This window comes from Notothenia rossii (assembly GCF_949606895.1).
Source record: "Notothenia rossii genome assembly, chromosome: 5".
Lineage (NCBI taxonomy): Eukaryota > Metazoa > Chordata > Actinopteri > Perciformes > Nototheniidae > Notothenia > Notothenia rossii.
Genome location: NC_136903.1, coordinates 85583564 through 85600843, shown reverse-complemented (window position 1 = coordinate 85600843; position 17280 = coordinate 85583564). Strand labels below are relative to the sequence as shown.

The window sequence follows — 17280 nt, the reverse complement described above, 5'->3', positions numbered from 1 at the left end:
AAGAGTCATTACAGTAAAAAACAAACAATGAAATTCAGTAAGTTGAACAGTATGATTAAGCCGATTAATCAAATGTTTTGGGTGGTCCTGCTCAAGACACAAACAGCTCAGTTCTGACGTAGGCCTACAGTTACTGTAGAAAGGTATGTATTGTTCATCCAAGCTGACACGCATTGTAAAAAAAGACTACTACTTCCCCCATCTGGACCCCTGCTTAATGCTCAATTGAAAAAAAGCCAGTCTCTGGATAAAGGACTCTTCCAGTTTGAGTGAATTTCCAACCTGAAGGCAAAATCTACAAACCGAAGCGCAAACCCAAGGGAGGGGGAGAATTCCCCTACCGATCATCCAATTTGGATGATAGCAGTGTGTGTGGAAAAAAAAAGAAAACAAGGGGAAGTAAGAGAACGGAATATCTCGCAGGAATCTTCCATCACCGTGCTTCTTCTTCGCAGCGGCCCACATTGATCCAGCGCATTAATCATGAGCCGACAAACAGCATGTTGTGTCTGTTGGTAATTGTGACTCTCAACCATACTTAGCCTATAGCTACTCTCAACATGAACTGATAAACCACTCTATTACTGCAGCACAATGTAGGACACGTTCAGTCAACGGTAGCTTGAGAGCAGAGAGCCTCCTGCAGCAGTATCACAAAAGGCAGTTTATCTGTGTTCGGTAATGGAATAACATTCTTAGGGAGGAGAGGCCAAGATATGTTCTCAGTGGCATTGCTCTATTACAAGAAAACCGGTGGAAACATACTGTATCAGTACGTTGGGAGGAAAGGACTTCTCGCTTTCCAGCACAGCCCTCGTGTTAACAACCCCCCACCCCCCCTCACGCACACAGCTAGTGAAATTCACACCTCCAGCTAGAGTCATTATCATAATTGTTACCAAATACTGTAACTCCAGAGTTTTAATTGCAATACCATTAATTTCCAATCTGAACGATTCCCTTGCACAGACAATTTCATTTCCAAATTGACATACCCACTCAAATGATTTCATATAAACACACTGATAAAAAATAATAATATCTCAAGGGCCAAATAGCAAGAAAGAAAAAAGGGGGGGGGGTTTGATTTCAATACGGTTTAAAAGGCAGGCAAATTGTAATAAGAAGAAGTCACGGTTTCCCCTCCAAGGCTTTAAAACAAATATGCCCTTCAACTGACGCGTTATCATCGTCTCCACACTGCAAATAAACTCTGCCTTGCCTCATTTCTTTTCAAGATAAAAGACCAGTCGTTCGAGCATAATGGTCAGGGCCAACAAAATGAAATAATAAACCATTCATTAAATCAAGCACACAAGTGGTAACTTTCCTAATAAAACATTCAGGAAGTTTAATTAATAGCAGTCGTTAGCGCTCGTTTAAAACTTATCGATTTAGACATAACAATATGTTAAAATAATGTATCCTGCAACAGTCATCGCCCCCCCCCCCACCCCCCTCCTCTGGGGCCCCTGCTCCACCACATTGTAATCAACAGATTGTTAGACATGCATTTTCTGGGCCATTGACAAAGCCTGATGTATGGGGTCGAAGGGAGCGTTCGTAATCCATCCATTGCTGCAATTTATTATCTTATTTTAATTGTATACACAAACATTGCGGTGATTTAGGTGACACGGTGGAAAGATGAAATCCGTTTATATTAAAAGGGTTGCTCACCCCTGGAGCCAACTGCCAGCAACACCTTTCAATGACTGCTTTTAACAACATGGTTATTGTTTTATTGATCAGGGTTTTATTACAGATTTGACACCCATGTTATGTGTTAATCGAACCGCACATAATTTTCTGACAGATATTTTACGAGATTATGACTGCAATTAATTTAATAACTATTATTTTTCAGGCGATTTCAGCCTTAACGAGGTTTGTGGGAGAGTGGTCCATTCGTCTTGCCCGTGTTGTCACTCATGCACTCTCCGGCGCAGTGCGTGACCTTAATGGGAACCGCAGAGATGGCCAATCGAGCCGAGGCGTCCTCACTCCCCAGCTCACCGCGGAGCCACCTTCTTTTGTTCTCGGAAGTGATATCACTATTAAGGAAGCCATTCACAGCCATATAATTCCTCCTTTCTACACTTAAACGCTCCGAGCTTATGGGGAAATTATACAACTCGGTCTTTGCTCAAATGTACTTTGAGGGTGTGTCATTTTTCAGCCGGTGTACATTTAACCTGTGAGGGGGGGATTCAAAATGTCCGCAAAGTGGAGAAGGATTCATATCTTTTTTTAAAACACAAATTATGCAACATTGGCTTAACACACAGTAAATCAGGAAAACAGGGACGCCTGCTGACGGTACGTGGGCAGTTAGAGCATAGGTCGGGGGGGGGGGGGGGGGGGGGGACAGGGGGGGGGGACATAACAGAGCTCAGATAAAGCTCACACATCTATAGACATTGAGAGGGGCCATGTTGGTCAATAGCCTCCATCTGTGTCTCCTCTCATCTCTTGAGAAGTGCACATCTGCTGAACATGGCACAATTTATCTATCAGAAGAATTATTAATTAATAGTTCATCTCATCCCGCATAATTGAGGACAGATCTGGAACGCCATTAGCTGCAATAATAAAGAGAGCGATACCTCCCGCCCACCTGAGCACACGGGGAAAAGCCTCGTTCTGTGTGGCCTAGTCAGCAAATGTATTCTTTTGCACTGAGCAGTAGTTAACAACTTATAGGTTTGTCAAACCAATTTCATTCTTTTTAAATCTTCATAGCAATTATCTTTTTGCATAATCAGTTTCAAGACCTTGGGGTCTACTGGGTCTTGTAACGTCTTTAAAATAATTGTTCAGATAGTAATTTGAAGTTTTGTGGAAATTGCTTAATAATCAGATCCCAAAGTCAATATTTGGCTGAGGAACTAAGTTGTAGATGGAAAAGACTTCATGGGGCTCCGACAAGAAAAAGAGGACCAGCTAAAAATAAAATGACATCAGAAGTTGGAGCCACATTAAAGCGAGCGTGTGTGTGTGTGTGTGTGTGTGTGTGTGTGTGTGTGTGTGTGTGTGTGTGTGTGTGTGTGTGTGTGTGTGTGTGTGTGTGTGTGTGTGGGCTCGGATGTTGGAGAGTGTGTGAGTCTGCCTGCATTTACATTTCACTTTCGTTAATGCGTACGTGTGAATCTCAGTTGTACAGGTGAGGAGACAATGTGCAGATAGTGTAGACCCATTTAAACACATTTTCCTTTTAACACGCCATCAAAAGAAACACAAAGTCATTCAGATATCAATGGAAATGAAGCTATATTATCATGAAATATGAACAGCTGTTGTGGACCTAACACAGCCGTTATCTAGATTGAGCGTTTGAAAGATATCCAACTTTAAAGGAAAGAGGGGGCCATGGATTTTATGTTTGTCCCAATTACCCTTGTAATGAGATGTATCTGGGTCCGTAGTAATGACAGTAATGAGAAAGATTAAATGACAATGTGTGAAAACAGAGCTAGCATATCAATGACTCGCTCTGATGTATGCCGGGACAAAGGAAGAATCTGTGATCCCCAACAGCAAGGACAAATAAAAGAAAATACAGGTCCAACACGGTGCTCCCCTTGACTCCTAAAGTATATATGAATCACTACCCTTATTATCACTTTGACACAGCAAGGAGCTTTGCTTTATGAATGCTACTTAGGGAGCATCTCATAATGTGCTCTGACCAAACCCAATCATAATCTGTCTTGCCCAATAACAACAAGACAATGCTTTACAGAAAACGTCTGATGTCATATCATCATTACACTAATAGCAAACGCCTGGGCTACTCTTAGCCCCACCCAATTAGTCATTTGAAACTGCTTATTGGTGAGAAAGCGTCAATGATCAATTCAAGCATTTAGCCTGTGGAGCAGGGCTTGAGTCCGAGCCAACATTGATTATCTGAAGGAGCAAATTGGTCCGTAATAATGGGTATTTCTCATGATGCCTGTGTGGAGCTGGAGGACTGTTCATTTTGTACAAGTGCTGTTAGGAGGGTTTCACTTTCATTTCAACTAAAAAAGCAAAGTAAATATATCATTATTTATACAAGTTATTGTTCTGATGCCACTTCAAACTTACATTAAGGATCCATGTAATCAAATTGCAGAATTTAAAGTAACTTGAGTCCATTATTTGGACTAAATAAATATTTATATCTACTCTGAATATGTTTGGATTACTCCAAATAAAATTGAAAAAATATATTGCAGCTTATACTGAACTAAATTGACGCAGGCACAATCGTTTTCACTCCGAATATTTGTTTTCTGTAAGGTATTTTTGATACAGTACTGGCACAAACTGCAGGAGTACTGTGTATATTCTTCAGCAAATGACCAAATGATTTTCTTGAGGTGATAGCGTTGGTTGTTTTGACACAAAATGTATATATTTTAAGGATGTAATCAATAATGTATCACTTTATAATGTTGCTATAATCTTATGCCAGGCAAACAAATTAACAACTAGCTAGTGATTTTGCTAGATTCAAAATAAGCAGTATAAAATATGGATATTTCCCCAAAGAAGCTTTGATTTGGAAAGTGTCAAAATGAATGAATAATATCCTTATATATTTTGGATTATAAACAAAGCTCCTTGATCAGAATATTTAACCAAACTCTTTTTAGGTTTGCCATTGTTTCATCGTTGTTGACATCCAGAGTGACACAAAGAGACCTCAGACATTAACAAAGCTCTCAGCTATGCAAATTAAATACAGAATATTGACTGTGTAAAATGGAATAGATCGCCTGGAACCAGTATAGAAGCTTTGAAATCAGAGCAATACCGCCTAAATGTTAATAGAAAAGAAATCTATTTAGCCTTGAATAACTTCAAGGCTTTTTCCGAACACCCCATGGATCATCAGGAGGTCCCAGGTGGGACTGTTGCCTTAGGAAACTCTCACTTCCTCCACAGTGGAAAGAATCCCCAGTTGGTTTGAGTCATATACTGTTAGACGCCGACAAATCCAATTTACCCCGTTCCCATACTTCTTTGATTTCCTTTGCTTTGTAAGGTCATTTATCTGCAATCTTAATTTGGAAACTGTGATTTCTTCCCTTTGTGACAAGCAGCAGACGCTTCAACCCCCCCCCTCCCCCCCGCTCAGCTGTCATAAAGGTAGGCAGGTGTCCCAAACGATGTTGAAAAAAATAGAATATCACAGACATGTTCAATTAGAGCAAAATGATGTTGAAAATGAATTATTTTGTTCTTAATGGGTTGAGCAGAAGCTCTCCCCAGAGCACACAAGGTGAGCTCTGCGTTAAGGCACAGCACTTTAAGTGGATCAGAACAAGTATAGTTAATGAAGACTGAGAATATAGGGAAACTATTCTCTCTGCATGTGTTTCAACCATATTCATCCATCAGAAAGGGATTCTTTGATTTCATATTTCATCTCCTCTCAGTCCAGTTCAGCTACTCAGAGGTCATTTCTCAGGATGATCCCCTAATCCTGTCAGGAAATAGTTATTGGAGGCAAGGATTTCCATCTCTTTTTTACTGAAGTTTGCCACCAACTTGGTGTGAAAACAGATGGTTAAGCCACGGAATCCATTAACAAAAATAATTTGGGTGACTGTTAACATTTCAATTACCTAGAAATGAAGGGTAAGAAACGAATTTCCCTGTGACACTTGCTCTGTTAATTACTAACATTAAGATAGTTATTTCTAAAAATGTATGTTCAAATATGCAAATAAAGCGCAATCTTATCAAATAAATGTTAATTTGCATTCATTTTCGGAACAGAAATCTGAACAGTGGATAAAACCAGGTTTCAAATGATTGTTTCAATTTGTTGACAAATCGGAGCCAAAGGTTTTTACATTGGAAGCTTTGAATCTCTCTTAGTATCAGTCCATGTAAATAAAAACACTATCAACAGCCATAAAAAAACATTTCATATAAACCTGGCTATGAACAATATATGTACAATAACTCTGTTTGACTGCCTTTAAATTATAGATTAAAATGAAGCTGGACATTTTAGTATAACTGCAAATGAAGTTGATATAACAAACACAAAAATCACCTTGGAAAAAAACTGCCTTTGTTTTAATGAAATGCAAAAACATGTTTTGAAGACACTACAGGTGCAGGGTCAACATTTTATAAGATAAGATATCCCCAGGAAGTTGATTTCCTTTATTAAGATAATATATTTTGTATTACACAGCTTTGGTTTCAGATGAGCGCAATCTAACATGTATTTGTTGATGGATATTTATGATCTGATGTTTTAAATATGTCTGCTTTCATTAGTTTGTTTTTTGCCAATAACATTTAAAATGCAGATGAATCTTGAGGGATAGTGCAGGGTTTTGTACATTCCACAATGTACTTACTAAGTGATTATTACAATACAAGCATAAGCATGATAGTCACTTTATTAATATAATAACAACAGTTTGTTTCCCCATACCCCATATGTTAGATTTGCACCTTTCATCTATTTGAGGGCAATGACATCTGCCTATGAAATTAAAGCCGGTCCACCAGGGTTAAACATTAGTAAAAAGAGAAAGTGAATATGACATCAAGAGTCGTCTTCTCTTTGTCTTAGCCAGCCTCAAGGTGACATGGGAGTCCGCTCTCATCACTATGACATTTATTCTCTGTGGGACTCATTAAGGGGCAAAGGGGACCTCTGCACCGGCAGCATGTTCAACAAACGAAGACATTTGACTAAAAACCAAAAAAAAAAAAAAGGCACAATTTCCACAATGAAACACCTGCCACGACCACACACATGCACGGAGAGAATGTTAAGTTGTCCTTCCAAGGTGATCCAAACGAGGCAGAATGAGAGGGAAATACTTTGAGACTTCGACATGTTGAAATGATGTCTTGATGGCCAGCTTCAGCGAACTGAAAGTGGTGTTAGATGTTTCTGTTTAAAATGCTATTCCTTATGAATGCTTCTTATTTACTTCATTTCTTTGGATAACCAAGATTAAGATATTGCTTTGATCAGATCATTTTGGTATCAACCAAATTCAAGTAGAGGTTTTGATAGTCAAGTAGATTTTCTGAAAAGAGTTGTCGTGGTCACAAAGCTAAAAGAATATACAAACATTTGGAGTTGTTGATGTTTTTGTTTGTGAACGAACATATTCCTTTCAATTCAAGCATTACTCTTTTTTTGCTCTCATGCTCGTCAGTTTTAGACACACAAATATGGCGCAGTAAGGCATACACAAATAGTAAACAAATGCGTTAAACCAGGACCGCTAATGGGGTACAATTTAATAACAACCATATTCAACCAACCACAAGAACGTTCCCTTCAAAAAAGGAACATTCCTTTGTAGAGAAATTAAGATGGAGCAGCTGGACTACCAGGTTCACCCTCGAGCCACAAACAGCACATAAACACAGCAAGACATTAGCTTGATGTGTTTACAACTGTAAATAATGGAGAGGACTGTAAGTGCAGGAAGGGGGTCAGAAAGCTGTCACTGAGATGCGGTGTAATTTGTACCTGAACTTGATCCCCGGCTGTCACTTCACTCTACATTAGGGAAAGCTCTAATGGGGTGGAGTGTCAACCACTGTGACTTTCCTGCAGACGCTGGGCCGCAGAGCTCATTCCACCGGGAGCACATTTCCATGGGAGCCAAATTAACCACGCAACCTGCTGAACCTGGCTGACGGCGTGATTGACGTTGACCAATGAAACCTGGACCTAATGTGTCTGTGAGAAACAAAAAGGACCACGAGTGGGACAATGGAGTTGTCGCACATCGTCGCTTTTGAAAAACACACAAGGATAATCTTGATTCGTCCATTCCACGGGTGTCAAAAAGAATAATCGAGTACGTCCCACAAATGTAAACTTGTGCTTGTCTTGTATTGTACTTCTTAAAATATAGATGAAAACAGATATTACGCAGTATTCATGCGTTAAGAAGCCCACTTTTCAAACAAATTCAGTCAATTAAAGTTGAAAACATTTAATATCAAATGTAAGTTGATACAAAAAAAACCCAATAACTTATTTTCATAACAAGCTTGAAATAAACCTTCCTATTTCCTCTTTTGATGAGCATGAGGCTCCTGTTGTAAGGAATGAGCTGCTAATGAAATACAGGAAACCTTATGGAGAGCTGTGATGTAGGCTGTTGTTTTTGTTAAAGCATATTCAAGTATTAAGCATCATTTACCTACATTCATTTGGATTAATTTAGCTAACTGATGAGGCAATATTCCTCACCTCTAGTGGGCGGCCCAGCCCTTCGTATATTTTTCTGTATGTGGCCCTCGGTGAAAAAAGTGTGGACACCCCTGGTCTATTCCCTATCAAGTTGTATCACAATCACAACACAAAGACAATGAAATGAAGATGAGGAGGAGGAGGAGGAGGAGGAGGGTGGAAAAGCACTAGAAACTCTCAGTGGAAGTTCTCTTCAGGAGTTCTATTTATACTGAGTGCAGCATAGTGGGAGCTCGGTAGACAAATACTCTCACATCTTAATTTTTCAATTAGCATGGCTCTTGTTCTCTAAACATATGCAAACACAACGGGGCATCCATTAAAATGCAACTCTAGTGTTGAGCCTAATTAGAGTAAATTGGTTGGCTTGTATTCGGAGAAATTTGAATGCAGCTCACTGCCCGTGTTTCACCGCGTGTTTCGCCCCAACAAACAAACTGGCACTGGCTGCCTCATGCATATGTGCAGCAGAATCACAGCCTTCAAGGAGTGAGACATCATGTGTGTGTGTGTGTGTGTGTGTGTGTGTGTGTGTGTGTGTGTGTGTGTGTGTGTGTGTGTGTGTGTGTGTGTGTGTGTGTGTGTGTGTGTGTGTGTGTGTTTTGTTGTTTCTTTACAATAACCAGTATCTGCCAGATATTTTAATATGAAAACAGTGACTTCTCTATGTCCCATTTTATCCGTATCACATTACTATAAGATCACAAAATCTCTTTATAGTGTGTCCTGACTGCTTAATAATGCATTCGTAGAGGGAATTGCAGTTTTAATGTGAAATGTCCTTTTATTATGTGAGGCTCTGCATTTGCCCTTGGCTTCATTATCACTTCATAGAGGGGATAGAAGTCCAACTAATAAAATGTTGCTGACTTTGTCCCGGTGATGTTTTATTAGGAGCGGATCTACAGTATTTTTGCCAACGTCATTGGAACATTTTAGAGGCTTACAGTATAGTAGGCAGCAGGCCAAATGGACCCGGTGCAATGTAAAGGATAATTTGCATGGGATGCTTTCTGCGTAGCCGAGGTAAACAGCTGCCTCCTCAGCCAGGGCGAGAAGTCTCAGCCCGCTGCGTGAGAACATAATCCCGAGAGCTGGGGAAGTATTGAAGAAACAGAGCTGTGTTTGACATTAACTCCTGTTGGCCTCAGCTTTTGTGAAGCCACATATTTTTGGCTTGAGATAATCAGGTTTGTCACAAGAAGTGCATTTTTTATTTGTGATGCAATGGACCAGATGGCAGATGAAATGACTCTGAGAGCCGAAGTGAAAGACAAAGGGAGAGCAAACTCTGCCGAGGAGAGCTCTACGTGGGCGAGAGGAGGTAAGTGAATGTGACTCACGTCTGTGGAAAGTAATCTGCGCATTGAATCATTCTGTTGTGGTAAATCTCAGTGATAACATACAGTGTCATCCCTCCTGTTACCGGTTCTAAAGCTATTTCACTCATCTACTTACTCCTGTAATATTAGATATTTAACTGGAGAAATACAAATGTTGCTGTTTGTGAACAATTTCCCCTGCAAATCAAATTTTTCAGCAATGAACAAATGGATTTTGTCAGGCGCTTGCTTACATACATTCTTTAAATCGTGTGTCTGTTGTGATGTGCTCCGAATTCCAGTTTGCATTTTGATTTAAAACATGAAGTGAAATGATCTTCCAGTAACTGTGCTGTCTAATGAGTGAGCGAGGATCTGTGAAACATTGGAACAAAACCTAAAAGATTCATAGCATGCCTGCAGGCCTTATTTCTCTATCAGCTAATGGTCATGGGCATGGACCAGCTGCATTTCTCACTTAATTCATTCATTTGATAACCTGGGTGCATCACGCTGCTTTCTGCTCAAAAATACAGGCTGACGGCACTGATGTGAACTTTGTTTTCACTTGCTGTGCTCACACACCAACCCCTGCCTCCTCATTTAATGTATAAAAACAAATATAGACAACTCTAATGAGAGGTAAAAACCCCAAGCTGAATAAAGGTGATAACATCGGGGGGGCTGTTTTGAACTTTGTTATTTCGAACGTATTCAAAAACAGCTAATAAAATCTTAAATGTGGCCAATACAGCCCAGAGCGATTGTCCATTGGTATCGCTCTTCCAACAATTTAGGTAAGACAAATACAGTTTATTCAACTTTCAAAAATGTGTCCAGAGTGTGAATAAACCATCAGGCATTAAATGTTAAATAAAGCAGAGAAAGGAATGGTGAATTATTCATTTTGAATAGGTGTTGAAAAAGTAAACTGCACCTATAGCCCAATAATTCATTAATATCTATTGAAATCAGATGTTCACAAACATACTCCTGCATGTTGAACATTTCACAGCCTACTTCTGCAAAAGACCCGGCTTTTCAGGTACAGACTGAACATTGTGTTCCACCAATAGTATACGTTTTATACATTAACTAACATGCTTACACACATGCTGTCTATCAGCTGTTTTTGAAGCTATTGGGAGATTTACTTCTGAAGTTTTGGTCACGACACAGCATAAGGATTTAAGCTCTACTTGTATCTGTATGTGGTGGGTATTAATGTCAGACTCTATGAGAAACAAAGCTGTTCTCAAATATCAGAAGGTAATGGACAGTTGTCAATCAATAATTTCCAAGTAATTAATCTTCCATTCTGATACTGAAACTTTCAAGAGGGCTGAAACACTAAGGCAAATGCCACATAGACAATCTGGCGGTGAACTGGTGGAAGTGGACTTGTATTACACTGAGCTGATTAGGGAATGTGGAACAGGTGAGTGGAGAGTAGAGCAGGTGAATCTACTGACGAGAGGGCGGGTAAACGGGAGTGGCCATGTCCGAAATGAGAGAGGTACAACAGAAAACAAAGCGCTAAGACCCAACATTTGGTATACTCATTTTAAGAACTCTAAAACATATATCATGCTTCTTTTCTTATTGTGGTATATTGTATGATATTGTGTTGTGTTGAATCATCTAATGCATGGTACTTTTTGTTGTGTCGTCTTGACTCTCTGTATCAGTGGCGGTTGGTGGAAATTATTTTAGGTGGGGCTATTGTAATGGTGAATAAACCACACGGGGAACATTTTGAGAAATGACCCCTTCAATTATGACTTCTGGTGATGTTAGAAATATGAGAAGACTGATCAATACCTCCATAATCTTCAGTGTGGTTAGCTATGAATCTTCCAAAACTTCCAAATACTTTGTCCTGAACATAGTTTCTACTGTAAACTGTGCAACAGTACAGTAGGTCCACACAAACTACAGAACACCGGTTCTTTGGGAACACTCAAATGATTTAATTCCCATTTAAAATCAGGATACTAAATACGAACATTATATGCAGACACAGACGTGGTTCAGAAACACAGAAATATTAGAAAACAGAGCATTAAGGCAAAACATCTAGTTTGATGGATGCGGTCAAAACTCAACTATATACAATAATATGTGTGTGTGTGTGTTTATTTATCACGGGCACATAGTATCTGTCCCCGGCTGTTTGAAGAGCAATCATGGGAAACAAAAGACAGCGTTTACCTGTTTGCATCCAGCTAGTCACACACACAGTTACAATCACACTCCCTGTAATTGATCCACTGATGTTAACGATCATAACTGAAAGGCTGCCTGTCAAACGTAAACATTCAGCCACGTGACTCGCAAACTCTCCGAAGAGTTTTACACAAGACGGATCCTTTCTAGCCATAACCAACTCACAGACTGCATCGGGCGCTGAAATTGCCGCCCTTTGAGCATCAGATCTGACGACGCTGATTGGATGAAATTATGTTTCGGCGGCATAGTTTACAGATAGCAACAGTCAGCAATGTGTTGGATGCTGTTGGGGCTAAGTGAGGGCTCCTTTCTTAGCGCCCATACGAGAGAGGGTAATGATACACGCTGCGGCCAGGCAGGAAACATGTGACTTATCAGTAACTTTAGACATCGTAACACCATTTTAAACCAGATTTGATTTTAGATTATATATTTTACTGATACCAACTATATAATATTTACCTTGTTCATTGAAAAAAATGAAATAAAAAAATATATCTTTTAAATATTTTTTTTATTTTATTTTTAATGACAATCAAACATGTGGGAAGAGGGGGGCGGTGCCCCTAGCGCCCCTATGGGCCGGCCGCCACTGCTCTGTATAGTACATATTTTATAGTTTTAACTCCTGTGGTCTTTATTGTGTCGTGTTGTGGCGTTTTGTCTTCTGTTGCATTGAATCATGTAGTTTTGAATCATGTCGTATCGTATATTATTTAGCTGTATCGGGTTGTGATGGGTCATATTTACTTTCGTTGTATTGCGTACGGTATCTTGAAGTATTGCATTGAGTCGCATTGTTTTGTACCGTGTTGTATCGTGTTATGTCGTGTTTTATGTATTGGTTACAAAAGTCTAAAATCTGTCAAAGCTTAAACAGGTCAAATGGGACCCTGTGCTCTTTCTGCTGTTGTGATCTTTTCATTCTCGATGAATTGTGCTTGACACATAACCTACAGCCACCTGACATGTCTTTATGAATTTAAAATGTTGTCTCTTGGACAGAAAGGATTCAAAGTGAGGCTTGTGGCAGCGACTGGAGACATGGTGCCACTGCAAACACAGAGCCTGGGGAGACCAGGAGGAACTCAGACACCCAGCGACCGAGAGAGTGTGACAGGTCTTCTTCCCCAATATTCTCTTTGAAAATGTACCTGAGGAGGACTTCCTCCACAGACTCTCTTTCTTCTCCTCCTTCGTCTCAGCAGAGCAACACGGGAGGTAAGTGATCAGCACTGCATCACACCCGCCTGATGCCCTCTAGCTGCACACACAGCTGTCCAAATCGTTGAAGGAGAAAATCTCGTGTTGGGTCCTCAATAAAACTGTTATGAAAGGAACTTTTTCATCCAAACAAAGCTTTCCTAATGATGAAATAAACGATGATTAATATGCAGAATAATAATGCCACAGACAGAATAAAACAATTGACACAGTGCAAGCTTTATGCCTCGCCATGCTGTGAGAATGCTTAAATACAGCAGTTCATTTAATCAATTATGAAAATGTGTGAATAATTTAGAAACTGAAACTACAGCAAAAAAGAGACCACCAAAGTGGAACTGCCACAACAGATTCAGCAGCATTTAATTACACCAAAGACTGCTTATCTAATCATGCACTTATTGTATATCAAATGAAACATTTAAATAAAAGGTTAGTATTTTTAGTCAAAGCCATTGTTGTAAAATGTTAAGTGTTATTTTCAAGTGGTCAATGTACAGAGTGGAAGTCACTGCATGGTTATCCTAGCTTAGCATAAAGCTAGCACAAAGCAGGTAAAACAGCCTGAAAAAAATACTACGAAAAAAAGAATCAGAAATACATCTACTTAGTTTACCAATTAACGTTATGTTTACTTCTCATTTGGTTGAAATTTACAAATGGATTTCTGGTTTTAGAACGAGTTAAATCCCTTTGAAAAAATGTTGCTGTATCCCTTAAGAGGGAGTCAATTGTTAACACACTTGATAACAGATGAACTCAACAAACAAACAAACAAATTGTTATATAGGACCCAAGGATTACTTACACCTTTAAAGTCCTTGATGCTAAATAGCAATGCCACATCAAAACCTCAATAGCAGGAATTCAGTTGGTAGTAAACGAGTCACATTCTATACACTACTTGTTTCTTCCATCCATTAATAGAAAATAGCAGATCTCAATAAATAACAAAAAAATGATATACCTGTGTGAACTTAAAGGTGGGGTATGTCATTTATTTCAGAAACCCTTTTTCTTATATTCCATGGAATGCTCTTAACATCCCGATAGCAATGAATATATTAAATGCTTTGACAATAAAAAAAAGTCATCTGTGGAAGCCTGTAAAAAGCACGACCAATCATCTGAGCCGGCCCGGCTAAAGTAACTGGATGGCCTACCTGCCTGTGAGCCTTCCATCCGTGCACAAACTTATCTCGTGCCCTCATTGGTCATGTGCACGTTCGTGTGTGTTGGAGGAGGGGCTCTGTAAGGAAGTCTGAAGGAAGGGGCAGATTTTTTCCGGCTGTGTATTTTCAAATTCTGCTGGTTTCTCCAAAATTACATACCCCACCTTTAATGTTGCTAATATTTGTGAAAAGTAGTTTTTGTATTATTAATTTACACCTGTCCTTTTTTCCTGCTCTGTCATTATGTCTTAAAGGCCTTTCTGACATTAACTGAATATAGATATATTCAATAAATAATACAATATGAATACAATGTGACATCTCAATCACATTAATAGTATTGACAATCATATCAACTCAAGGCTACCCTGCACATTTTGAACGTGACATGGCTATACAGGGATATTGTATATTTAGAGGACATTTTAAGTCTACAGTACATACCTTGAAATGTAGAATAATTCATTCTCAAACAAAGCCTTTATAAAAGGATATTCCACCCAAATCAACACTATGGTCAACTGGCAAATATATCTGATCTAGTTCCATGTGTAGATTAACAATAATAGAGAATTGTGCAGCCTTGGGTTGTGTTTTCTAGATTATTTGCAACACAAGCCATGAGATCTTTTCTACAACATGTCTTCTTCGGTAAGTAACTGTTCATGGTCAATGTCATTTGATGATCCCATGCTTTATAGCACCCACGGGGGCACCATTTGGCCGAGACTGCTGGGAAGACACATAGCACATTGTTTCAGTGCAACCGCAAGGCAACTTAGAGAATGCTCCAGGCAAAGTACACAGGAGAGACTGCTGGTAATTGATTATGTCTCCAAACAGCTCTCTTGCTTGTCTCTGTGAGGGATCAGGGCATGGTTTCCTAAATTATGCATGTGTAAAGGAAGCAAAGGAGGCTTTTAAAATGTTAGAGATATAAGTGAAGAGTAGCTCAGATGATTTATGTCGCAAGATATGGTTTAAACACAATTCATCAAACATAACCTCAAAGAGGTCATTGCAGACGTGTGAACAGAGGAGACCATCAAAAACTAAAAAAAGCATTTCTTGTTGAATAAATACAGTAAAGCAAACCATGTTCTTAACTTAAAGGTCCCTTATTATACTGTTTTTAATCAATGTATCATAGGTCTCAGATATATATACAGAGCCTGTCTCTGATTGGCTGAAACACCAAACAGATCATTGCAGCATTACCCATAATCCCCTCTGTTTCAGCCCTGTTTCCAAAGTGCTGATTCTCTGTCTGTTACTTTAGATGAAAATAAGGAGCCCCTCCCCACACCCCTCTGAGAGAGATTTGGTTAAAAAGAACTCAATGGTGCTCTAGGAGGAGATTCAGGTGATAAGGGGGGGGGGGGGGTTTACCTTGGTTGGTGATTGGCTAATGGTTAACCAAGCCAAAACATCATAATGACATCATAAAGTGGACATAATCTGATCAGCTAATTTTCAGACAGGTTTTTATAGAAATGGATCAGGAAAAAAAGAGAGAGAATCTTTGTTGCTGTAGAAGAGACATGAAGAAGAGGGGACACATGTTGATGTAGAAGAGACATGAAGAAGAGGGGATACATGTTGATGTAGAAGAGACATGAAGAAGAGGGGATACATGTTGATGTAGAAGAGACATGAAGAAGAGGGGACACATGTTGATGTAGAAGAGACATGAAGAAGAGGGGATACATGTTGATGTAGAAGAGACATGAAGAAGTGGAATTTGCACATTAGGTGACCTTTAATATCTGGCTGTATGTGTCTCCCTCAGTTGACTGTGCTGGAATTATCCTCGACTGTCTCTTCTGTCGACTTTACAACATGGTCCTCATGCTACCTGACCCCTGTGAGAGACTTGTCAATCAGTGTTGCGCCAACTACAAACAAGTCATCACCACATTAGAGTCCACAGCTGATGATAACGACTCCGAGGCTGACTTCGACTGCGCTCTGTGTGGTTGCCATGAGATAGGGGACTGCATAGAGTTGTCTATGGAGATGTCAGAGATATGTTATCACTAGTGGGGAACCACAAACTTGGAAACGAATGGCTGTTGATTTGACGACGATAAGCCTTGGGGGGCAACGCCTAAATACCAGGTGCAGTTCTGTCACAACAAGGACTTCCTCTTTCTTGCACCTGTCATTGTTTGCGGTCCGATTAGCTAAAAGAGTTTCAAGAATGGAGTTGGATTGGAGACATTGTAAACTGGATGGTTTCATAAATAGTCATTGTTCAAGCTAATTGAGAGCTTAATCGCTGTCAGCTGAACCAATGGGTTGAAAGATTGCATTCTGACTTTTGTTTGTACGCCTCTTTTTTTCTCCACAGACTGTTTACTTGCATGCAATGAAACCCCGCTCAAAGACGAATGCTTCCGAAGCCAAGAACATGTTACCTACAGACTTTCTATTCTTATGCAAATGCTTGTTATAAAGATTAGGGAAACCAATACTAATCCCCAATGGTGATAGGAAACTGGTTGGTTGTCAAGGATAAGACCAATGAGAGTTGTGAACCGTGTCTCCCACAAAATGACGTTATCAAACAACTCGATTTGAGGCAAAAATATAAAATATATATAAAATAAGATCATGGTAACAATTCTAAACCCATCGTCGACTATGTAAATTAAAACAAAAACACACAACGACTTGTTTACTTTCAGGCGACAATAATACTTGGTTTAAAAAGTTTGTTACATTATTTCAGTTGAACTATTGGTTTATAGGTCTATGGCTATTATAGGGTTAGGGTCACAAATACCCATTTCTTAAATGAAAATCCTTTGTTTGTATAAAAGATCAAGCTGGAAGAGAAGGATTCTTTAGGGCTAATACACAAACACATACAAAGGAAATTGAAGCTGTAATATGCAATGTTTGTGATATTTAAATTGCAATAAATATATACATTATCCATCTGTGTATTCATGTAACCTTGTGTTTATATGTCTTCTCAATGTTTGAAATAGACCCTTAATCATAATCCAGCCAGAACAGTTCATATTGCTATAAGAGTGGGTTGTTGATAACTGATGGATGCGTTCAGATCTCAAACTCCCCTTGTAAATAAGAATTT

The 17280-nt window shown here is 39.3% G+C and overlaps 1 protein-coding gene across 1 annotated transcript; it reads left to right on the top strand.

Moving 5' to 3' along the window:
- The first annotated feature begins 9323 nt into the window (after window positions 1-9323).
- Window positions 9324-17027, top strand: mdfic2 (MyoD family inhibitor domain containing 2). Its single transcript, XM_079685391.1, has 3 exons — window positions 9324-9557; window positions 12790-13005; window positions 15970-17027. Exons 1-3 carry the CDS (start codon window positions 9461-9463, stop codon window positions 16218-16220), a joined length of 564 nt encoding a protein of 187 aa, XP_079541517.1. The 5' UTR covers window positions 9324-9460; the 3' UTR covers window positions 16221-17027.
- Window positions 17028-17280: the final 253 nt, after the last annotated feature.